The sequence below is a fragment of the Pezoporus wallicus genome, unplaced genomic scaffold, assembly GCF_028554395.1.
Source record: "Pezoporus wallicus isolate ANWC-B61680 ecotype Strahan unplaced genomic scaffold, APGP_CSIRO_Pwel_v1 contig_2908, whole genome shotgun sequence".
In the NCBI taxonomy this organism is placed as follows: domain Eukaryota; kingdom Metazoa; phylum Chordata; class Aves; order Psittaciformes; family Psittacidae; genus Pezoporus; species Pezoporus wallicus.
In genome coordinates, this window is record NW_026642179.1 from 4,270,217 (window position 1) to 4,295,745 (window position 25,529).

The 25,529-nt window shown below is 39.6% G+C and overlaps 2 protein-coding genes across 6 annotated transcripts in view; one reads left to right on the plus strand and one right to left on the minus strand.

The window, feature by feature from the left end:
* The window catches only part of CACNA1C (calcium voltage-gated channel subunit alpha1 C), a 481,717-nt gene that overhangs the window by 455,628 nt on the left and 560 nt on the right, over nucleotides 1-25,529 (minus strand). The window lies entirely within an intron of this gene.
* DCP1B (decapping mRNA 1B) overlaps nucleotides 16,495-25,529 on the plus strand; it is a 43,036-nt gene continuing 34,001 nt past the window's right edge. Inside the window, exons 1-2 of one of the 2 annotated variants that reach the window (XM_057428124.1) lie at nucleotides 16,495-16,642; nucleotides 17,065-17,192. In XM_057428124.1, the coding sequence (XP_057284107.1) occupies nucleotides 17,096-17,192 (97 nt within the window). In that variant the 5' untranslated portion in view covers nucleotides 16,495-16,642; nucleotides 17,065-17,095. The remainder of the gene's footprint in view (nucleotides 16,643-17,064; nucleotides 17,193-25,529) is intronic. The other variant, XM_057428125.1, reaches the window with a different exon arrangement.

The following is a 25,529-nucleotide window of genomic DNA, read 5'->3' on the forward strand; positions in this document are numbered from 1 at the left end:
TACTCCAAATTAAAATGTAATCCTCCTTCTTCATAAGCAAGAATTTGTTGATGGCCCAATGAAAGTGACTAATGAAAATTAATTTTCCAGCAATTATAGTAGGACAAAGACTATTCTTGCATTTATATCTCTAGTACAATTGTTTGATGGCCAAAATCATTCAAAGTTTAAAAAACCAGGAATTCGGGACTTGGGAGACAGGAATCAACTTTTACAATCATCCTGAAAATGTGATTTTTCAGCTGCAGATTATCAGCAGTTCTTCTGGGACACTGAATACCTGTATGAGGCTGGGCCTTCAATAACCTAATTATTCAGTCTTATTTTTCAGTAATCTGCTGCTTTCCTTGTCCTTTGATAGGATAAGGAAATGTCCTACTTTTTGACAGTGCCCTCATGAGTGTCCTCTCCTCAATAAGGGGGAAAGGAGAAAAACAACTATATGGAATGCAGGAAATACTTCCAATCATGAATCTCTGCATATATAAGATGAACAGTAAGAATACAGATAATGCTGTTCCCATTTATATTTATAACAATGTGATTTCATGTTTGTAACTTGACAAGGAGTATATATTTTAAGGGTGAATATCTTGAGATTTATTATTCAGTGCAAGAAATAGTGTTATGATATTGATATGGTTGTGTTAAATGTACACTGTTTGGGAAATTAGCACATTTTTGTTGCTGAAGCTTTTTTTTTCGAACTTTCAATAACTTGCACTAGAACTAGAGGTAATGGTTTTAAACTAAAAGAGGGGAGGTTCAGGCAGGACATGAGGAAGAAATGTTTTACAACGAGGGTGGTAAAATACTGGCACAGGTTGCCCAGAGAGGTGTTGGATGCACCATCCCTAGAGACATTCAAGGCCAGGCTGGATGTGGTTCTGAGCAACCTGATCTAGTTGAAGATGTCCCTGCTCATTGCAGGAGGGTTGGACCAGATGACCTTTGAAGTCCCTTCCAACCAAAAATTGTCTATGAGTCTATATCATGTCCTAATTTCAACTCTAAGTATATAACATGTAGGTTGACTTATTTCCTACAAGACAACTTGCTGGTATTCTGGACAGTAATAAATTTCAGGACTAGATTATCTCCAGAGGTTCCTTCTAACCCTAACAATTCTGTGATTTCCCCCCCCCCCCACCTCATTTACTTCCCTTCACTTTGTTTAGAATGAGTAAATGAAGCAAACAGATAGCTTTCATAATGCATTCTTTTCTCCTCATACAACACATGGAATAATATCTTAAAAATCAAATATCTGCATAAGAATTTGCACATAAGCAGAAAACCCTTTTCTAACCTAGTTTGACAAATGTTACTAACTGCTCTGAGCAGATGCGTATAACAGGACATTCAAATACATGTACAATGTTTCCTGGAATACTATGTGGAAAAATAAAACCTTAATATTTGGTTTCTTGGACCACTCCTCCCTAATACACATCCTAACAGCATGCTGGGTCTGCATTCCAAAAGTCATCTCGATGACTCCTTTTAGTCACATCCCTGGAATAATGCCCTCTGATACATGGCTCAAAAGTATGTGCTGGCCTTCCTCATCTCGGCAACTCAACAGTTGACTGGGTACAGTGAAGTCAGTTCACTTCCACAGAACAAACACTGGTACCTGATCTTATTAGCCTTTTTATTCTCCTGAGAATCTTTATGTAATGTTGCATTAGTAGCCTTTACTAAATTAGAAAACCAAAAGGGAAGATAAATCAATATGAATGTACGTTTGCTGGTATTGATTTTTCCCCTCATAGTCAGCATGGGAATATTGTGGCTCCTATTAATACAGGGAGTAGGAGAGCTTTAATCAGCTCTGTCTGGATAATTACCCAGCAGTTTTGGGAACTTATTCAAACTTTTTAGTTTATAATTTTGAATTAGACATTTCATGAAATCAAATCCTTCTTATGAATAATCATGTTAAGATGTTGATGACAATTTCTGGATAGAGATTATCAACAAGATGACTGGGAGAGGCATTCAACCTTTTACTCATGAAAAAGAATGAAGAGCTGGGTAATGTGAAGGTCAAGCGCAGCCTAAGCTTCTGCAAACTTGATACTCTACAGTTCAACATCCTGAAAGAAGTGAGCAAGGGAAATACTGGAATCATGGCTCTGGAATTCAGAATATATTTCAGCTTGTTTAGGAATGTGCTATATGGGATCAATCACACAGAATACTGCACTGCAGAGGATGGAAGCAGCAACAGGATACCCAAGAGGAATATATGGACATGGCCCAGGAATGCAGGGATGGAATTAGAAAAGCCAAAACTCAGAGGGAATTAGAAATAGATATATGAAAGGCAAGACGGGCTTCTGTAAGCACACTGGCAGCAGAGGGAAGGCTGAGAAGAACGTGGACTCACAGTTCAGTCTGACAGGGAAACTAGTGACAAAAGACATGGATAAGGCTCAGATACACAATGCCTGTTTTGCCTTACAGTTTTGTTTGGGTTTTTTCCTTCCTAGTAAGGTTTGTCTTTAGGCCTTCTAGGTCACTGAGCCCTCTGGCAGTCTGTAGGAGTGGAGCATTTAAGACAGTTGGACATACACAGATCCTGGGAATGACATAAGTGGTATCAGAAGGTGTATAAGAGAGGCAGACAATGTCACTCATTTTTTAAAGGTTATGGCTATCAGGGGAGGTTTTTGATGACTGGACAGAGACAAACATCACATCCATCTCCAAGAAGGAGGGCTCAGGAAGGTTGACTGTAGGGCAGTCAACTTCAATTCCTGGGAGGATTATGGAGTAAGTAATTCCAGAAACCATAACCAGGCACAGGAGGGACAAAAAGGAACAGCCAGACTGAACTTACAACAGCAAACCATGCCAGACCAACATAACTTTCTATGGTGAGATGACTGACTCTGTGGACAAGGGGAGAGTAATGGGTGTCACTTCCCTTGACTTTAGTGAGGTCTTTGAAAGTTTCTCATAATATTCTGTAGCCAAATTGTGGAGCTGTGGATTGAATAAATAAGAAGGATTAAAATTTCCCTGTACTGGCACATTCAAAGGGTTGTGATCAGTAGTGTAAACTCTTACTGGTGGCCAACTACTAGTGGTAGTGTAGTACTACCTCAGGTACTGAAATTGGAGCCAAAACTGTGTAATACCTTTATTAATAATCATGACTACCAAAGAGAGTGCACTTTCAACTAGCTAATGGATGATACCAAATTGAGGGAGAAGTCATATGCTGGAAGGTAGAGCTTCTCTCCAGGACTTCAGGAGGCTAGAGGAATGGACTGACAGGAACCACATGGAGTTTAACAATGACAAATGCAAAATCCTGCACCTGGAATGGAATAATCCCATGCACCAGCAGAGTCTGGGAAGCAGTTTTCCAGAAAAGGACCAGGTGTCCTGGTAGACAATAAACTGAACATGAGTAAGTAGCATGCCCTAGTTGTGAAGAAGGCTAACCACACCCTGCACCTAATTAGCAAGAATTTTGCCAGAAGGTCATAGGGAAGTCATTCTGTGAGACCACAACTGGAGTATCCCATCTAGTTTGGGGCTACCCAGTACTGACATAGAGGACAAGGTCCAGAAAATTAGGGGGCTGAAGGATAACATATGAGGACAGGCTGAGGTAACTGGGCTTATTAAGCCTGAAGAAATAAGGTAGACCTTGTTGCCGTGTTCAGGTGTTCAGGGGGAGTATATAGAGAAGTTGATGCCAACTTCTTGTCAAAGGTACATAGTGAAAGGACAAGAGGCAGCAGACAAGTCATAAAGGAAGAAATTCCAATTAGACGTAAGGAAAGTAATTTTCATTATGAGGGTGGTAAAACACTGGAACAGGTTGCCCAGAAACACTGTGGAATCTCCATTCCTGTTGCTACTACTTTAGCTTTAAATTAAAGATACGTTCAGAATCACTTCCTGTTACTATAGCAGTTTAAGTATCGTATTCTCATTCACAGAACAAAGATCATATTCCTCGATACTGTAGGACACCTGAGAATCAATGAAGCTACAAACTTAACAGATTTATAATTCTAGCATAACAAGATGCATTAGCCATGTGAAAGTAAAATCCCATAAGCTAAGCCGTCTTACTCACACTGAATAAAAATGGAGCCATCATTGATGGAGTTAATGCGGATAACCAAATGCTAGAGGAAATCAGACTTCAGAAAAGCTTTCCATCATTTCATTACTTCATTACACTAAATCTTTAGTGACAAGTAAAATGAGCCCGCTCCCCTTTTAAGCCTGTTCTCTGCTTGGGATTTTGTTTTGGTTTTTTTTTTTATTTTTTCATATGCAAAACACACATACATGTACTATCCAAAGCTCAGACTAAACAGCTTGGTTTATATAATTTTTGCAAACAGCAATATCCAAGATAGAATGTTAAAAATAGTACCCTACAGCTTTTCCTCCCTCTATATCCAAATCCACATTTCAAACAGCAGTCTCTATTGACATACAGTTACTTTTAGGAGAAAATGTAACTGCTATTTATCAGTTGGAATTAATGATACCAAGACATTTAAAAATATTGGACTATATCATCTCTCTTGGAACTGTACAAGTGGCTTTTACATCTTGTGGCAACTGTTGCCAAGTAGTAAAGAAAACAGAGACGCTTTCTAGCAGGCTTTATGCTTTCATAAATGCTTCCTCTACCACTACATCTCTCTTGATGGTCAGCAACTTCTCCTACAACTCTTAAGTCTATGTCCCTTTCTTCCTCAAGCAGGTGGAGAAAATGTGTTCTGCATCCCTCAGAAATCACTTGCAGACAGAGAGACAGAAAATATATGGGATGCTCTATCTGGTTCCTAATTGCTCAGTGCTGCATGAGGAGACTCTCCATACATTCTGTTCTGTAGCAGCAACCAATTCCAACTAGGTCATGTCACAAGCAGTGATTAAAGTGACCTAAAAAAATGGTCATGGCAGAAAGGCAGTATCCAGTGATGGCAGCACAACTGTTTACCCATCCTTGTGCTCAGCATTTAATTCCATCAAAACCTAAAGAACAGTTTTTTACTCTACTTCTAGTTAGAAAACCAATCTGAATTTTTCTGCCCCAAGATCTACATAACTTTGTCCTTTCCTAGCAGGTATCTCATTCTGGCTGCAAGCCTCCTTTAATTTTGCCCCCATGTTAATCCTGCCCTCCAGTGCAATATGTCAAGCATTATTCCAGTTGCTCTGCCTCCTGTACTACATCCCATTCTTGCTGGTTCTTCTGTCTCTTTATCTCGCCAATGGGAATCCACATGCATCCTGCTTCCCCAGTCTGTATGCTCCTGTATCATTTGAATAATAACACAATACGATCTCTAATTCTCTTCCAATCTTTATCTCTCCTTTATAACACAATCCATCTAAGTTGTCTCATACATTTTCTACACTCCCACCCCCTTCTTTTTGATTCAGAGATGAAACCAAATATGCTGGCTTTTGCACCAGAAATGGAAAAAATATCACATTGATTAAAATAAGGACTAAAGGAATTGTTTAAGATGTTAAACTCCATCTAACAGAATGCATTCTCAGCAAGTTTGCAAATGACACAAACTAGGAGGTGAGACTGATACAACAGAATCATGCTGCCATCCAGAGCAACCTCAAGAGGCTGGAGAAATGGGCCAACGGAACGTCATGAAGTTCAACAAGGAAAGTGTAAAGTCCTGCACCTGGAAAGTAACAGCCCCATACACCAACATACGCTGGGGTCACTGAGCTGGAAAGCGGCTTGGCAGAAAAGTAACTGGGGGTCCTAGTGGACTAATATGAGCCAGACATGTGTCTTCACTGCAAAGGCGGAGAATGGTATCCTGGCCTGCATTAGGGAAAGCATTGCCAGGAAGTCAAGAGGGGTGATCCTCCTATTCTGTTCAGCCCTGATGGGGCCACACCTAAGTACTGGGTCCAGTTCTGGACTCCTCAGTACAAGAGAGATATGGACATACTGGAGGAAATCCAGCAAAGGACCACAAAGATAATTAAGGGTCTGGGCACAGGCTGCCAAGGGAGGTTGCTGTGTCTCCCTTATTGGAGTATTGGAAGTCCTGGGAAACTTGGTGGCCCTGCTTCAGGGTGTTGGACAATGTGACCTCCAGAGGTCCCTTCCAACCTCAACCATTCCCTGATTCTGAGAATACCATGAAATATGTTTATCTCATCTGTTAATAACTGAAATCCTCAGAGGCCATGTAAAACTATTTAAAAAAGATCTTTCCTTGAGTAGTAAGTCAGGAGTAAATAACAGATTACCTAACTAAAATGTCCTAAACATGTTTTAGTTTTACATGGTTTTATAAGTTTCACTAGTGCTTAAATGACACCGCAATTAACAGATTTGGGTAAAACAGCAGGAAAAATAAGAGGAAGAAAGAGACCTTGGCCTGTTGCTGTCTAAGGAAGTTTTTCTTTAAAAATCCATGTAGCTCATGTTTCTGTCACGCAAGGTAATATGCCTGTAAATTTAATCTGACAGAAGACATAACACAGCATCACCAGAAAGTGACAAAATCAGATTGTAGGAGAGGGACTGCCAAATGCCTTCACAGCTCTCAGAATTCACTGGGAGAAACAAATTCACACAAGTGTAATAAACCCAGACTCAGATACCCACTGGAGGCTTGTGGTGTTAATACTTTTAGTTTCCACTTCAAAATCTCATTGAAAGTGCTTAAATCTTCTATCAGTTGCCTGCTGGAAGATGCCTTTGCCCAAATGCATCCCTCTTAAAAACCAGGGATAAACTACATTCATTGTTTCCAAGGGCAACACTTAAAATGTTATCAAGTTTTATCTTCTGATACACAGAACTGAGCTCCTTTTCTACCCAGGCCTTTCTTCCCATACCCACAAACTCTAGATCAACACAAGTAATAAGTGAAGCATTCTTAAGTTTGGCGCTTCTCCTGACTTCATCATTTAACTCAAAAAAAACAAGCTGATTTGAACATACAGAACTCATTTTCCTAAAGAGATTCTTTAGCACCAAAGGCCCAAATCCCTGTGCACCCCAGCCACTGATCAGACTCAGCCCAAGTGCTCCTCCAGCCTTGCTACTAGCTGCTTCTTTGCAGCAACAGTGGTATATCTTTGTTATGATTTTTTCCTTAGTATTTCCTTAATACACCTCCTATGCCAGGTGAGGTGTATAAATGAGGTCATGACTCAATATAATTATCTAATGGAACACTTCATATTATGAATTAATTAAATGAGTCCATCTTCTCTGTAACTAGTTGGGAAACAGCTCTTTTAGAGCTACAGGTGTTTGATTCTGCCAATTAAATGGTGATTACCAGAAAGATGTGGTTGGAAAGGTATTATCCTCAGTAAGCTATAATTACTATTACATCTTATTAACGTATGGAAAATAGCAGGAATGTTCTGTCTCATCAGTATTTTGGTGCTTTGCCTAGCTGATCAACTGTGCAAAGAATGATGCAGATGTATCGGAACAGTTTAGGGCAGTTTATAAGTAAAGCAATAAGGTAATGGCTACCAACAATATTTTATTGATTATAAGCACATACAGTTGTGGTGAAAAAATTACTGAGGAACTCAATTACTAACCCAAAATGGTTACCTTCTCATAATAAAATCCAGTGTTTGGAGTTTATTTTTACCATAATTAAAGTAGGATGGGGGTGAAAGAAAAGCAACCTGTGAAGTTAAGCCTTATGAGAAATATTACTGAAGGAAGTCAGTATTTTTACTACATTAAATAAAGAAGGTGAAAAAAAGCCAACAAGTTTTGATGGTATTTTTAATTCATTATAACAGGAAAATGAACTGTAGGGAGAGACTGGAGGATGTAATCTCGTATCTCATGAAATCTGACAGAATTGTACTCACAATTGTACAGTTACAGAAGTCAGGCAAATTCTGCAGATAAAGGTAACACCTTTTATTGTATCAACTAGTATAACCAGGTAAACATATTCCATATGCAAAACCCTTTTTTTTAGGTTTATAATTTTCTCGTTTCTGCTCTACTGAAAGTAAGACACTGAAATCATATAGTCACTTAAACATTAAAAATCTACCACTGATACAAATCAGAATTTTTACTGATTAAACATACACAAGAAAGACTTTTTTCCTGTATAACACTATAATTCAATGCAATTATATTGGTACAGCCTCTCCTTTCCTCCTGAAATAGTCTTTTCCTGTTTTTTTTGTTGTTTTTTTTTTTTTCAGCTCAGGTTATGCCCTCTGAAAAGTGATTAAAGCTCAATCAAAAAGAATTCTTCACCCCAGAAGAATATCTACATAGGAAGTTAGAAACAAAAAGCAGTAGTTCAGTAGGGAACTTTCCTTTTGCTCTCCTCCAGCTAGGCCACTGGCAGAAGCTGGGCCTCTAAAGAAGAGAGAGCTCAGTATCTTGCAAATACATGTCCGGAAAGAGGAAAAAGTGTAGAGTTACTTACTATCAGAACCATTTAACAAAATTCAAGTCAAAGACAGAACAAACTTTTTGCAAAAAAACAGGCTTATTGTTAATTATTTCATACACAGTATGTATAATATCAGAATTTCAAAACCAACAATGACAGAATACTGTTCCATTCTTGTGTGGACTAGCACTTGCAGAAAATCTCAAAACGGTCTCATAAGCTTCACCAGGAAGCAACACTGCAGACACATGGGCATGCTAATAACTTAATGTAATGGAGATTATTTGGTGACAGGGGAGAGAGTTGTTTTGAATTCGAATGAAAGTAACCAGATTTAATTCTAGAGCAAAGAAATATTATTTTTTTAGTAACTGCATCAGATAAAATTATATAATCTGACCCTATACTCATTAAGGAACCTTTAGCAAGTAATAAATTACTAACAGAAAGACTAAAACTGCTTTAACCATTAGGAGTTAGGTAGTGGTCTAACAGTACAACCAACAACTTCAACTTCTGAGCATAAGGAAAGCACTCTAATGCTATCTACTGAGAGCCTGTAATCAATGTGGGCTGAAAAGTCCATACATTTCATCAGTGTCTGCGAAGGGATATAGATGGCCTCCAGGACATGGGGCACTGGTTCCCAGGTGGTGAGAACTACCATGCTGCGAAGTTGCAAGCATATCCCCAGAAATATGGGAACGAAGCCCTGTGGGATCATCCTGGCTCTGTAAGAGCAACCTACTGCTCCCCTGGAAGCTGGCATGCTGGAAATCACCATGCAAAGATACTCAAGTGGCCCTGGATGGAGTGTGGGGAACTTATTAATTCTGTCTCAGCACCTTTTCCACTAGCAGGGTCAGCAGTAGTGCCACCAGAGTCAGAAGAAAATTATGGCAGCACTGGGAAAGGAATAAAAAGGAAAAGACAACTACCATGCAGTAACAACTCCAAAGAGGCTGAAGATGAGGAAGAGAAGCAAATGAGGTGCTCAGTTCTACATTTCATCATGTGATTCCTGCTGTTTATTAAAAAAAAATTGCTGTGCAGAGAAGGAACTGAATGTGAACAGGTAGGAAAGTAGTCAGACAAGGCAGTGATCTCAGTATGAACACCTGGTTTTCAATCAGTTCATTTCCCTAGTTTGATTCACACTGTAGCCACATATGCACCCATGCCAGTACAGTCCTAAGACACCAAAATGGCAGGACTGAATGGCTGGGACCTGGGACAGGGGCTGTGTACACCCAGCAGTGCCACCAAATACATTCACATAAAATTGTATCATCAGTGTTGATAATTTGCTGTAGAAGGCACAATTTTTGTTTGTGAAAAAGTTTGGCCTAACCATCTTAAAGTTTGTTATTAATAGAGACCTTAAGAATGTCATGCTGTGTGGATTTTGCTTTAAATCGGTCTGGATATTACCTACACAAAATGCGTTTCATACCACATCAAAAGCATAGGTGTGTTTTTTTTTAACAGCATAGTATCCAGGTGGGTGGAAGACAAAAATGTGACATTCTAATCATATACTTCATGAAACTATGACATTTTGAAAGCTAGAAAATTACTTTGTTTCATAAACAAATTACAGCAACATCATTCTAACTCGATTTGATAGTTATTATGGACTACTGGATTACTGACTGTAAGCAAGTAACTGCAGTTTAAAGAATCATCCTTTTTAAGCTGTGACATTTTTGCTAAAATGTCCTTAACTTCTTAGGTGCAGTGAGAATTCACAGTGCTTCTCTTAACAAGATCTTGTTTCATTGGAAAAATTTTAGTCTACTATGTGATCCCATAAAGCAGGGCAGAACTAATGGCTTTATTAAGTAGCTTTACTTCAGGCTAAATGGAAGGAGCAATTACAACCCACTTATACTGCAAAACAGCTGCAACCAGCAGAAACTACTTCACCATGCAACAGAAAATATAAAGAGGCGTGATCAGAAGCTTGACAGCTTCACTGACCCAAAACACAGGACTATGGACTGTATGTCCAGCAATTGTAGAAAGGGTCACAGTAATCCAGGAGGAAGATAGTGCTAAAGAAGCATCCTCAAACAGGGCAATGAAAACAGACAGGCAAAATTTTTGGCAGGCCTACTTCAAGATCTTTAACCTCACAGCTGGGTTTTCTTCCATGGAGCTCAAGGGAAGAGGACATTCTATAATCTTCCTATGTCAAGAGAAGGGCACAGGAGACACACTTGAGCCCATCAGTCTGTCTCTCTAGCATAAAAAACATCCAAGGCTTCAAGTATTGGTTACTACTTGGCTTGACAAAAGGGGCAACAACAAGGTAAATTGTAAAAGCTGAAACACACATTATTTGCTTCATTTTTTTTTTTCCAGTTGTAACAAGGCTGCAGTACATCTAAATGTTGTATTCTGCTTTCTCCTGCTCAATAATAGCTATGAGTGACTACTTTTAGTTAAATAAATAGCCTTTGAAATACAGTTTCTATAACATGTTCTTCCTATGGGACTTTGCAATAACTCCTCCCCAACAGCACCAAAAATAATTAAAAAAAAAGGGCACCTTTTTCAGTAAGAATTATTGTTGGAGGGGGCAAAGGCATCTGGGAAAAGAAACTCCAAGAGTTTGACACTTCTACGCCTTGGTGACAAGTTGGGACTTTTTGTAAGCAGAAATGCCAAAGAACTGGAGATGAGATGGTAATGAGAAACTCCAGCACATAAGGAGGAATGTGGTTCGCGGTGCCTGGAAACTGGGAACCGAGGACTATCCAATCAGCAAAAAGAAAGGATTGTGCATCTGTTCACTATTTCAGAAACATGACTTATCTTTCTTACTTACTATTTCTTTCCTTTTTTTTTTTTTTTGCCATTCTACTTTGGTCAGCCCAAGACCAAGGACAGCAGTTTTCCTTGTCCACTACGAGCCCATATATCTTCCTTGCCATTACAGGATCTGTAAATCAGCCAGTGCTTTGCAATGGAACTGCTTAGAGCTATTTTCCTACCATGAGTATACCAAAACCACTTAAAAACTTCTAAACTCTAAAGCTGTGTTTCATTATAGCCCCAACTGAAACAAGGTGCCTTTAGACAAAGAGTGAGACAGATTATAATAACAGCATGTATTAAGGTTTCCTCTCCCACTTGCTGAGCAAGCTGTAGGTCCTCAGGAATGCAATTTTTAGTGGCCTTTTGAGCTATAACAAAACATACATATTCTCTCCTGAGGCCCAAAGAACAATCTCACTTTCTGGCCTTCCTGAAAGCATGCCCATTCCTAACTCAACTCAAGAGAATGACAGTCCCTACATTTAATACTATGAATTTCCAGCTTGCTGCCTCTCAGTTCTTTCTTATCCCCATTTCACTTTTTCACCTGGGCTTGCCCATTTGCTCTCAGAGCAGATGCTACGGCTCACTCTATCTGGGGAAGAAAATGAAATGGCAGTCTTCATCCCCCTATATCCAGCTACTGCACTCCTAAAAATGTTTTGTCAGGGATATTGCAAACAAACAAGACAGCATCCACTACCTTTGGCTTTAGTTCTTTCAGGATATCCCATTCTCTGGAAGGAAATATATCACCCTACTGCTTCCACACACAGAATGTGGTAACTCTTTTCAGAATTGCTATGTCAGTCTGAGGTGATGGAGTAAAAAAAATTTGCTCTTGCAGGCAGTTCAGGCTGTTAAGCAAATCTTTTAAATGTAAGTACATACTGAGTTTATGTGCATGCCACATAAAGCTCGTGTATTTGCTGTAAACTGTCAATATCAATAGATTAATAATAAATATGTCTAACAGGAAAATATGGTAAATAAATTCATGGTCTTGTCCATCTGTTCCTCTGCTGTTTGTGTATCTCCATATCATCGTATGCTTATGTTTCAGCTGCTTGTCACATGTATGCATGTGTATATATAATATATATATGTATAATATATATATATACACACAAGGGTTGTATGATGGCTTAGTTTGCACTCACGTTCTTTTTCCCTTAAGTTCGATGCAGAAGTCTGTGCTAGTGTATGCTAGCAGATACAGACTGGATATTCATCGAAGTGAGACAACTTGTGGCACACATCACACCTTCTCCCTTTAGGCTAATGGGCACACAGTGGGTGCAGGACCCCCTGCTCGGCACAGCGAACGCCGGCGGCACTTCGCGCCTCGTTTGCTCGCAGCCCGCAGCCGTGTCGTTCCTCGGCCACGCAGCTACCCCTCTGGAAATGAAGCCACTGTGGCCTCCCCAGCGGCAGGAAGAGGCCAGAAAACGAAGGGTGCCGCGAGAAAACGGGCCGGCAGAGACTGGCCGCTGCCGGGAGAGGCGCTGCGAAGCCGGTCAACTCTCACGGTCTCCTCTGGTCAGGCCGCCCTTCAGCTTGCCCCGTCGCCAACGGCAACAATCCTGAGCGGGCGGCGCTCGGCGCTCGATTTTGACGCCTGGGCTCCGACTTCCTCGCCCGCTCTCAATACGACTGGGTGGGAGGGAGTGGGAACCGCCGCCACCACCGCCCCTTCTTCTCGGTGATGGATTAGTTGCGCCTATTAGGAACCGTGTGTTGTTGTCGGAGGCAAAATGGCGGCGGCGGCGGCGGCGGCGGTGGCCGGGGCCGCCCTGCTGGGCAAGGGGCTGGACATCAGCCTGGCGGCGCTGCAGCAGCAGGACCCCTACATCAGCAGCATCGTGGACGTGGCCAGCCAGGTGGCGCTGTACACCTTTGGGCACCGCGCCAACGAGTGGGTACGTGAGCACGCACCGCCCTCCCCGCACCCTCCGCCGCGGTGGCTGGGCGGGGCGAGAAGAGGCCACGCCCACAGCGGGGAAGAGGGGCGTGGCGTCGAGGCGTGGGGCGGGTGGAGAGGAGGCTCCGCCCCCTGGCGTGTGCGGAGGGCGGGGGAAGGAAGGAGGGGGGGAAAGAGAGGGGTGGGTGTTGCCATGGTGGAGGTGGGAGGGTCGGTTTGGGGGTGCTCATCAAGCTGGTGAGAGGTTGTGCCTCAGCCTCTGGGTAGTGTTGAGCCCTGTAGTGCCTTGGAAATGAGGTTTGAGAGGCTGGCAGGGCAGGGCTGCAAGAGACTGGGGTGTAAACCACGGTGTGGGCCTCTCTGTAGCCAAATCAAAGTGCATACAAGAGTGTTGGTGTTACAAATGCTAAAAAGACTGTTTAAGAATGAAAACAAGTAATTAACTTGGGGAACTCTGTCCAGCTCTGCGGTCCACGACACAAGAAGGATGTGGACCTGCTTGAGCGAGTTCAGAGGAATCCATGAAGGTGCTCTGAAGTCTGGAGCACCTCTCCTATAAAGACAGGCTGAGAGTTGGGATTGTTCAGCCTGGAGAAGAGAAGGCTCAGGGGAGACCTTAGAGCAGCTTCCAGTGCCTAAAGGGGGCGTGCCAAGAAGTCTGGAGAGGGATTTTTACAAGGGCGTGTAGTGACAGGACGAGGAATCATGGCTTTCAATTGACAGAGGGTCGATTTAGATTAGGTATTAGGAAGAAACACTTCCCTGTGATGGTGGTGAGGCTCTGGTAGAGGTTGCCCAGGGAACCTGTGGCTGCCCCATCCCTGACAGTGTTCAAGGGCAGGTTGGATGGGGCTTTGAGTATCCTAGTCTAGTGGAAAGTGTCCCTGCTTGTGGCAGGGGGGTTGGAACTGAATGATCTTTAAGGTCTCTTCCAACCCAAACCATTCTATGATTCTGGCTATTTGCAGGTGGTTCTTTGATTGTTCTAATGGTGGGGCTTAGGACCTGTATTTGAAGAACCTGCACAATGCCCCTTTCATGTGGTTTCCCCTTACCCATCCCAAGCATTGCCCTTGAGGGTAGGCACTGTTTGGAAAGTCCCTTCCCTGACCTGTGCATCACCCTTGGGAGTAGCAGAGAGTTAATCTAGCACAGTGTTTAGTCTCATGATGTCGAGCCTTTAGCCTGTTCATATCATGTCAAAGCTTGGGTCAGCTGCACAGTGACCTGTGCTATCTCTAGCATCTATCCTCTCACCACCAGCCAGTGGAGTTGGGTTTAGTTATTTCTTCGTGGCTTAGGTGAGAGAGATGTAACTGATGGTATTGGTAAAAGAGTGGGGAAGGAGGGCTCACTGATGTCTAGCAAAAAGCTTCCTTGATTTCAATTCTCTTTCCTTTTCTTCAGGAGAAGACTGATGTGGAGGGAACACTGTTTGTTTACACAAGGTGAGGATTTACTGGTTCATGTCTGCAGATGAAACCTGTGGGTATAGAAAAGCTAGGTAGGATGGACCATGGTTGCATGAGTGAAATACTCCTCCTTGTCAGGGGTGAAAAGAAACTGAAATTGGCAGAAGTGAATGTGGGGAAGAAAACACTGGGAAGGAGACATCACCCTGTATTTGGATAAGACTCACAAGTGTGATTTAAATCTCAATATGGGTAAGCCATAGGAATCTGTTACATTGTTTTAATTAGTGAAATAAATAATGATATTCCTTAAAGTGAGAGAATTGTGGAACTGATGGAAGTATTGTGTTTCCTGCTTAGGGAACTTTAATACAGCTTGTATTATCATTCATTTTTCATGCATATTTAATTAAACATTCTGGATTATTTTAATGTTTCCTTTTAGTAGCAGCTCTAGTTGTGGCTTTTCAAGGCACTGGTTATGCTATTTATTCTAGCATGTATGTTAGATTTGTTGTGAAGCCTACTCTGTGTTTGAGTTTTCAAGTTAGTACCCCAGCATTTGCCTGTGACTGTTGTTAAAATCAGAAAATAATACATTAATCAGATCTTGCAGTAGCTGCTGGGATAGGACACCAAAACAGAAATTTTCTTCAACATTTATGTTGATGAGGAGCTGGTAGGAGAACCGAGAAAGCAAGAGATTGTTTTGAGAAGGTGAGAGATGTATGTGTGAAGTGACAGAGTTCAAGAGACCATAAGCTTTGTGTGAAGTGAGAATGCTGGTTTTAATCTTTTGAGCTCTTTTGTACCAGCAGTGAAAATCATCACCAGTAATTTTTCTAAGCTGCTTTCAGGTAAGTGGAGACAAGATGCTGTTGTAATTACCACCACATGAGGAAAGAACTGGCCCTTAGTTGTGCCAGCAGTAGACGGAGGTAGCTAAACAGAAGTAGTATTTTTCTGGTATGATGGTTTTAAAACTCCAGAGCTGACAGCATGTAACCTGGCACTTCTAGCATCTGTGATCTTTCACTGTTCTTTTGTTGCCTGAGGAAGTTTCCATTTACAGCACAGATTGCTACCCTGGCTGCCCTATAGGCAGCAGTATGAAAAAGGTTGTGAGCTGTGAGGAACGTCACATGTTGCCCTCCCCTTCAGTTTTAACTTTCGTTTTCTGTGGCTTTGAACAAGGTCATGAAGTCTTTTGGAAAAGACATTGCCAACAGACCATAGTTTGGAGACCACTGCTGTTGCCTTTGTTGCTTTTCATTGCTGTTGTAACAATGTAAAGTAATGTGACCATTTTACTTGAGCTGACCTTTTTATCACCTGTCTCATCTTTGCGAATTCTGAAGAGTGGTCAAAAAATCGGATTTCTAACTGGGTTAACACCAGTGGAAGTGGACTAGTTTTTTGTTTTAGGCAAACTGCTGACTGTTGCAAGCAAGGATGCTTGATAAGGTTTTCACTTTGGTTTAATTTTCCATTGATTCCAGTCCTGTAATGTAGGTTCCTGTGCTTTATATAGCATAGAGAGATGTAAACACCAGCAATTACCAGAGATGGCATTTTTTCCAAACGTTTAGCTATCATCTTTTCCTTTATTGTCATATTTGGTTTGAAAGTAATGTCTCCTGTCAGGATCCTGATAGGTTTAACAGCTGACAGCAGTGAAAATTATGTAAGTGACCTGAAGTGTAATCCCTATGAATTATTTAGAGTCATATAATCATAGAATGGTTTGCCTTGGAGGGGCCTTTAAAGATCATCCATTTCCAACCTGCCTGCCATGAGCAGGTACATCTTTCGTTAGACTAGCACTAGGTTGCTCAAAGTCCCATCCAGCCTGTCCTTGAACACTTCCATGGATGGAACATCCACAGCTTCTCTGGGCAACCTGTTCCAGTTCCTAACCACCCTCGTTTTTTTTTCTTGTGCTTTAGATGGTATGGAAAATCCTGTCTGGAATGACTGTAATCTGTAATTGTTAACCTGAGCATTAAAAAATACACTTGCTCTGGCCCATGACTGAATCATTCTGCTTGCTGTTTTCTGCTCCAGTAAGAAACTACAGGGTAGGTGGTGGTTGGGTAATGTGACCCTGATGGTCTAGGACAAAGGGGCTTTTCGTAACATCTTGCCTGTTCAGAAGTTGTAGGCATTATAACTTGAAGTGAAAACTGGACATGGAGATATTATAATGCTGTGACTAAACCAGTTGGTGTCAAATGGTAGTACCGAAGGTGTGGCATAATCTCCGTAGGTATTGTGAGACCCGGGGTCCTTCTGTTATTTCTGATGCATAATTTAGGGTTTTGACATAATTAAAAAGGTTGCACGAAACACTGCAAGAGTCTGTTGTTACTTCCTTGGCAACAAAACTATCTCTTTAGAAATAATAAAAAAAGCCCTGGACAATTTTGGAGAACTATACAACAAATTCTAGTAGTTTCTTTTTTTCCTTGACTTAATGTGATTTCTACTTGATAATTTTCAGATCAGCTTCTCCAAGGCATGGTTTCACAATTATGAACAGACTGAGCATGGAAAATCGAACAGAACCAATTACTAAAGACCTCGATTTCCAGCTGCAGGACCCATTCCTACTGTACAGAAATGCCAGATGTAAGTACGTGATATGTAGGGTTAAATACTAAAGGAGTTAGCACCTCTTCAGAGTCTGTTCTTGGCTACCGCAGTCCAAATGGTTAGACTGCAGCTTTCAAGGGCAGAAAACTAGCTGGTTAACAGTTACAATTGAAGGAGTGCATTTTGCTTTTTGAGCTGCTGAAAGAGAAGCTTGTGTTCAGTGCTTCCTAAAATGCCACTCTAAAGAAAGTATTAGAATGTGCGTAACAGTAATCTCTTCATTTAACTGACAAATAGAAGACTTTTATGGTTGTGTATATGCGGTGGGCTTAGAGACTCACAGAGATATTTTATGTGTTCTGAATATATCCTAGTAAGTACTAGGAAGTATTGCTGTAAAGCAGATCTGCTAAGGGTTGGAGTAATAGTTGTAGCCTTTTTTTTTTTTCTGCATAAAAATAGACAAATGCAGCAAATTCAAACCCTGTCTTTTGCTGTAGCTCCAAAATACTGTCCTTGTAGCAAGCTGGGAGGCAGATTACTTCTTGACTATTAGGGCTAATTCTTGACAGCGTAAGTGTTGAGTGTAATTCAAATCCTGATGAAAGACAAAGCTATTACTTTGGGCTCTGTGTTTATCTTGCATGATTATCTTTATACAGGAATTAGCGAGTGTCAGACAAACTCAGAAATACATGGCAGACATGAGAAAACTGTTCTTTTGCATGCAGATATACATGCAGACTGTTACAATGTGCAATTACATGAGAATGAGCAGTTATAAATACACAGTTTATATCTGTACTTGGAAGCAGAGCTGCAGTACAATCTATGCTTTGTGCTTGATGCACAAAAGCAGACTGCAAAAAATGTTTTATGTAAACTGTGATGCAGAAGTGTTCCCTCTGGATGAAGTAAAAGCAGAGGAAATTTGTGGCATACAAAGCAGCCCAGTTTGATAATCTGCTAGACCTTTTTACTACATAAACTAATTGGGAGTTGAAAGGTATATCAAGAGGGAATCCTGTTGTTCACGCACACTGTGTGGTAGAAACAATAGAGAAATGACATTTTAAATAACAAAAATGAACTTATAATTTTGCAAGTATTTGATACGCTGACAAAAAATAGAAATTCCCAAAGAAACTGGAAAGTGATGCAGACATCTCCAGGCTAACATAGACTAGACGAGACATAAGGAATTTAAGTACCATGAGACCTGTTTATCCCATCTGATTTTGAAGTCTTTCCTATGTGCATGTAATATTTTTTCATCTCCTTTTGAAATTCCATTAGGAGTTTATGTATGTATAACTAATCTACCTTCTGAAATCTGATCTATTAATTTTTCATTTTTGTGAGACGGTATAAAGAGTAATTAGAAGTTGTCATAACTCTGCTGACATGAAGGAAGATGGTCTTTAGTCTGATTACTACATGTAAACTGTGATTGGTTTGTAGTTAGGATTAAAACTGGGGGCTTTGAGGGGTGTACACTATTTGTTCTCAGAGAGATGTCAGAATTTTAGATTTTCAGGGTCTCGAATGTAAGTACTAACATATACCTCTGAGCAGTGGGCCTGTGTCCAGGGTTTCTTGGCTAGTTGTGCAACAGCAAATGGAGACGGCTTCTTTTATTAGTTTGTCTGTCTAGGCAGCGGTTCTTTTAGATTAGTTGACTGCTGAACTGTGTTTGCTCTGCATCAGGGCCTTCTCTGTTTCTCACATTGCCCTGCCAGTGAGTAGGCTGGGGGTACATAAGAACTTGGGAGGGGAAACAGCAGGGACAGCTGACCCCAACTGACCCCAGGGAAACCCCAGACCATATGATATTGTGATTGGCAATAAAACCAGGGGGGAAAGGAGGAAGAGAGATGTTTGGATATACAGTATTTGTCTTCCCAGGTGACCGTTACACATGAGGAAGCCCTGTTTTCCTGGAAATGGGTTAACATCTGTCTGCAGATGGAAAGTAGTGAATGAATTATTTTGCTTTGCTTGTGTGCACAGCTTTACTTTACCTGTTAAACTGCCTTTAGTCTTAAACCCATGAGTTTTCTTACTTTTGCCCTTCTGATTCTCTCCCCATCCCGTTGAGGGGAAGGGAGAGAGTGGCTGTGTGGACCTGTGCTGCTGGCTGGGGTGAGCCTACAATACCTACATTTTGCCAGTGGCAATGTGAAAGTAACACCTTTCTTTCAATTTGGGATCTCTCAGCCACAAGATCTGACGGCTTCTTGACATCGTGGTACTGTTTACTGTATCATTCCTTTGAGTGCAATCATGAAAAAAGAAACAACAGGCTCTCCAGTCCGTACTTTAATAAAGTTATCTTCAGCCTGGATGTGTGGGTCTGATTTTTAGCCGTTGGATCTAACCATGGGTAAATTTTGTTGTCTGAGAGAAGATGCATGTTTGCTTTACTAAAAAAAAAATCCACTGGTTTAGGATTTCAGTTAGTATCAGGTGTGTTCCAGGTATGTGTTCCAGCAGTATGTTACCCCTAGTTACTTATCTTCTAAATACCCTTACAAAAGCTTAATCATTAGTTCTTCAAGAAATCTGAAGGTCTTGATACTTCAAAAGGAAAAACTGTCATTTTCTCAGATTTTCATAGGAATACCTAGGTTTCTAGAGCAAACTGGCATTACAGATCCATAGAAGAAAAGTGATTTACCAACTCATTTGACCTTCTTTAGGTCCCTACAGATAGTTCACGTGGTGATTTCTCTGTTGTGATGCAGATACCTCTGACCCTTTCTTCCTTACTGTGTATTTCAAAGCCTTTGCTACCTAAAATAAAGGAACCTCTTCAACATTAAGTATATGTTTTCACTCGGGTCTCACCTAAACACAATTCTGAGTATCAGTCCTGAATTTGCTATATGGATGCTTTCTTTGTGTTTTGCTTTATTATACAACTTGTTTTTATAATTTTTGCAAAACTAAGGCTTCAGGCTTCTTTGTTATTAAATGGAGTTTTCATCCAAAACTGGGGTTTTTTTACACCCTAATCTTATAATATTATTTTTATCTCTTTCTTCCAGATACTAATGAGGAGTACTCAGTGATAGCTGTTTACTTGACAAAATGGTGGACAGTTTGGCAGTAATACTTAACAGGATCTGGAAACAAGTTGTCTTTTGTTTTACTTGGTTACTTCTCACTCTATTTTTCATACAAATCTTATTAGATACAACAAAACTAGCTGTTTCCTCTGTATCTAATTGGAATAATTGCTTTCCCATATAACAGGACTTACGTTTGGTGTTTGTGACAGTGTAAATTCCAGAAAAATACAAAAGCAAGCATTTGGAACAATAAAGAAGTCCTGCCTGGTGTTTTGTTTCTTTTAATATTCTGGATGTTTGTTGAAACCAACTTAATTTCAGTACAGCTGAATATCTGTGGCTGGCTGTATCATACAGTCAAAAATAAATGCTTTTGCTCTTGGCAGGAAAAGGTGGTACTTGTGTATGACAAGTCTGCCAACATTTTGTCATGTTATAGCTATTATTTTGTAAAGACTGCTTTGCATCCAATATATGATGACAATGGAAAATGCTTTCCAAAATTGTACACAATAAATATAAGTTTTATGAATACTTAAAATTATTTCTTTTCCCCTACTTTTTGCTATATTGTTTCTTGTATTTCTTTTATTGTTCCATATGATCTGGGTCATCTAAATTTGAAATACTGTCTAAACACCGTGTTGCAGAAACATACAGTCTAATCCCAGGACTTTTCAGGCTGGATTTGGGATCCATTGCAGTTAATGTTTGTACTAATCCACTATTTCATGGAAGAGTTTAGTTTGGGAAATCTGTTAGGCTAGAACTAGGGTTATTCGTTTTAAAGCCAGGAGGGAAGCTCAAATTACAGTTTTGAATCCCAGCAGAAATCCTTGACCATCAACAAACAGAAGGTTTATGGATCAATGGTATTTTCAGTGTGACTTTTAAACTTGTTATCTGCAATTTTAGATGCTTTCTTTCTGAAAGCAGGACAGTATTTCTGTTCCTGTTTACATCATCCAATGATTTTAAGTGTTTAAAAAATTTCCTGAGTTTTATATTTGAGTAACCTTAACTACATAATGACTATTTTTTTCCTTTATTTTTGGTGATATTTACTGTGGAAACCAATGTTTAGAACCTGTTGCTTAAGACTTGATGCGATTAATGTGACATAGTTCAGAAGAAAGGCTTAACTGTAAATTACTGGTTAAACTAAATTCATTTTCTGTCTATAAGAACCCTGAAAATTTAGTATTGTTTTCCTGTATTCCCACACTGCAAAAACATTCGGTAGATGAGATGGTATGGAGAGGGAAGTTTGCCACCTGTCTGAAGAAATAGCATGACATTTTTGGGGCTGATGCAGAGCAAACACACCCTACCTGGGTTTGTAGGTGGTTGTGGGTTTTTTTTTTTTCCCCTGTAGGTCAGAATTACTTATGCATGAAAATTTCTCAGACTATTATTTTTCGTTCTTAAATTCTATATTACAGTATCCTAGAGCCCTCTCAAATAGAACAACTTATCTTCTTGGAGACTTGATTGTGGCTCATTTCAGTTCACCCTTCTAAACAAATACATACTGATAAAAACTAAATGGGCAACATGTGCCCCACTTCTCTGGGCATTTCTGGAGACCCATTGACCCTGCAAGTAGTGTTCCTCTTGTAAAGTTTAAAGACTATTAGAAGTTTACTTCCTAAGGAAAGCAGGAAGCAACAGTAATAGAATTTGAGTGATATGTAAAAATGAATATGTCGTGAGAAACAATCTTCTTTTGGATATTATATCTTCTTTACCCTGAAATGTTTGCAGTCTATACTACATTATATATTCTGTAATTCAGTATTTTAAATATCTTCTTTCCTGTAAAATGTGTTTTTGTTTGAGAATGAAACCAGCCCTTTGGTGGTTAAATTTGCATATAAATTTAGATTCTCATGTTGACCAGTAAGCAACTACTTCCTCAATTGTTTCTGTTGAGACAGGCAAAATAGATATCCCAGGCTTTATTTTTATGGTGCAATAGAGTTTCTGTTTAGTTTCTGGTGCTGGTAGAAAGGTCAGTTTAAAATGTAGAGCCTTATTTGTTAGCCTCATACCTGCCAACACACAGTATCTAGTCCAATAACAACAACAACAAAAAAATCCAACAGGATAAATGCAGTAAATTGAAATGTGTATTTAATCAGTTATTCCCCAAATGTTCACTGGTCTTCTTGAATTTTGAAACTGGTATCTTTAAATGATTTTAACTTCATTCAATTCATATTATTTTTCTTTAAATTTAGTGGTCTGCTGGTTCGTAAATGCTCCATGGCTTTCTGTTGCTGCTTCATTAAGCTAAACACAATGTTTTTGTCACAGCTGAATAACTTAAAAACAGTTGTTCTGAGATTAAGTTTGATTGCAGTATAATTATTCTGGCCTGCTAGAACCTGCAGGTTTTGTTGAAGAAAAATGCTTCTGTAGTTTAAAACTCAGAAAAATGTTTGTCCACTTGGAACAAAAGTGTTTGAAAAGTGAAAGCTCAAACTATAGAAATTCAAAGTCATTTTGGCAGAAGGACCTTGCCCTTGTTAGAGTTACATTCTTCTTAGCCTGTTGTTTGCTAAACAGATTTGGCTAAAGCTTTTTTTTAAAGGCCTGCCTGGACTGCCTACTGCCATTTGTTCAGAATACGAATGTTTGTGATTTACCTGAGGTTCTGTCCTTGGAGATGTTTTTATCTTGGATAAATAAACAAATAGTTCCTCCTTCTTCCCATTCCACTCTCTCTCCTCTAATTAGCATTATAAAAATTCATCAGGCATCCAGCAAGACAGAGTAGCAGCAGAGGTCACAGTTATCTTCCCTGGGTGTTACTGACCTCAAAGTGAAACCTCAGTTTTGCTGAGAGCATTGGAATGCTGACACTCTTAAGCACAGATATTGTTTTCCTTTTTTAAATTTAAAAGGAAAATATGCATATTGAAAATACATTAAAGTTGCAGTAAAAGTTGATTCTAAACCCAGAAAATGAAGGTTGCAGCATGAGTTTTGTCCTGTGGCATGCGTTTATTTATTTTAGAAACCTTTTTTATAGTTTGTCTCCAACTTCACTATTTCATAGTTGGTCATGTGCAAATTTTCTTGAGAACCAAATAAATAGGAGTAGGAAGAAACTTGCCTATCAGATGCATAGTGACAGTAATATTTTTTTCATGTGAGATGCTGTCTAGCACTCAGTTTACTGACTTCCCTGCATCTACAGTCAGAAATTATCTGTTCCTAAACCAGTTTATAAAAACATATATAAAAGCATTACTTATTTCTTATTACATTTCCCATATCGTTTCCTCTCTTTGTGGGCTGTACTTCAATCTGCCAGTGATTTTAATGTGCTAAGAAGATGGTCAAAATTGCTTTGGAATGTGGAAAAAATAAAAGAATTTCCCCTTTGAAATGGTATAGATACTAATTTGCATTTTTAGAAATAGATAAAATAGGTATATTTATAGATTTAGATTTTTGTGCTTAATCTCATTTTAATTTTCAAGGGTGCCTAAAAATCTTCAGTGCTTGCCTGTTGAAATATAAAAATATTATTATAACTTGATGGCATAACAAAATGGTGTTTTGCAGTTGGGTGTTGATGGACATGCAGTGGTGCTGACTCAAAACAGGTGAATCTTAAGACTGGGGATCATGATCTTGCTGTCTCGGTTAGCGAGCTACCTGTTCTAGAGTTTATGCCTGGTTTTGAAATCTGTAACTAAAGTCTGTGGAAGCAGGAGTGGATTTTTAGTATGGTGGAACAGATAGGAGAATTTGTTGTAAAGGAATTGCAAATTGCTTAAAAAATAGATTGACTGAAAAAGTGCCATACAATATAGTTTTCTGTGGTACATTGTAGTTGATCGTAATTTCTTCTTCTCCTAAGTCTCTATCTTCCTGAAGCTATCCCTATTTTGAGGAGAAGGCTGGAATAAATGAGAGGCCCCAGCCAATTAACTAAATTATTAATGTTATTCTAGAATTAGCCGGTATTGGTTAATTCTGTTAGGTCATTTGGGATTTTTTTGTGTGTGTGTTTATTGTGGACAGTAAATGTAGTTCTGTGATGTAGGTTTTTAGGGGTCAAATGAAAAAAAACACCAAACATAAAACAGAGGAGAAATTGGAATAACCCTTTTTTGGTTTTTGTTTGTAAGGCAAAATTGTCTGGACTAATAAGTATTTCTAAATTTATTTTTTCCAGGTTACTTTATTATTTATATTTTCCTTTAAATATGATGTATGTTTTTCAGTGGAAGTTGTACATTCCAGTTGTGAAGGCCTTAAGATTAAGATACAAATTTTGATAGATAATACCCATGTCCCTTGCTACTCGACCCAGTTCAGCACAGATACCTCTATTCAGACTTTCCTCAAAGGACATTTTTGTTGGTTTTTCCTCATGGTGCCTACCCTGAGGATTTGGTAGTTGCAGAAGTCTTTGACTGAGCAAAGAAAATAATTTAGAATGCTTTGCATTTATAAAGTAGCTTTTTACAACTGTAACTATGATGAGTGCAGCCATCTTTTTGCCCTAATGGTATTTCTGCTGTGTGATGAAGGTGATAAAAAAAGTGTAGTAATCCTAACATGCGTTTTCAGTTTTGTGGAATGATGGAGTCCAATCTGTATGTCAGAGAAACTGTATGTCATGTGAGAAGAAACAAGCTAAGGAGCTACGATAAGAAAGCTATGTAGGTTTTTTTGATGGCTGGTAATTATTTTGTGTATGGAGGAACTCTGTCCCTGCCTGAGCAGACAGATGGGTAGGGAAAGTATATGGAATAGAATTAAAAGCGTGTCTCAAGCCTCCTGCAGTTGTAGATGAGTTTCTGTATAGAATAGGAGTAGAATACTGCATATATCTGCTAAACACAGTTCTTTGTTTCCCATTTATGGATGTTAGCATATAAGCAACATATTAGCTTGCTTGGACGTTTACTGCTGGGAGTGTACTGCCAGTGCTGGGAATTCCAGACATCTTTTCAAGATAAGATAGGCATATGATGCAGTAAAGCTCTAGAGTTCAAGTTGGAACAGATAATTTTTTTTTTAAAAGAGGTTATCTTCATGTGACTACCTGTATACCCTCTAATTCATACACACCTCCTTATATAGCATAAAACGGTGGATGTTTCCAGGTCAGTGTAAATATGCCAGCATGTTTCTCCTGCAAATGAAAATGTTACAGAGCTAGTTGTTTTTCAGCAATCTCTTGTGTAACTCCCTTTTCAGATTAATCCGTTCACACACAGAGATGCATTTAATATTTTGAGCTTTTGTGTGTTTTAAACTTCTCAGGCTTTTTCTCTACAAA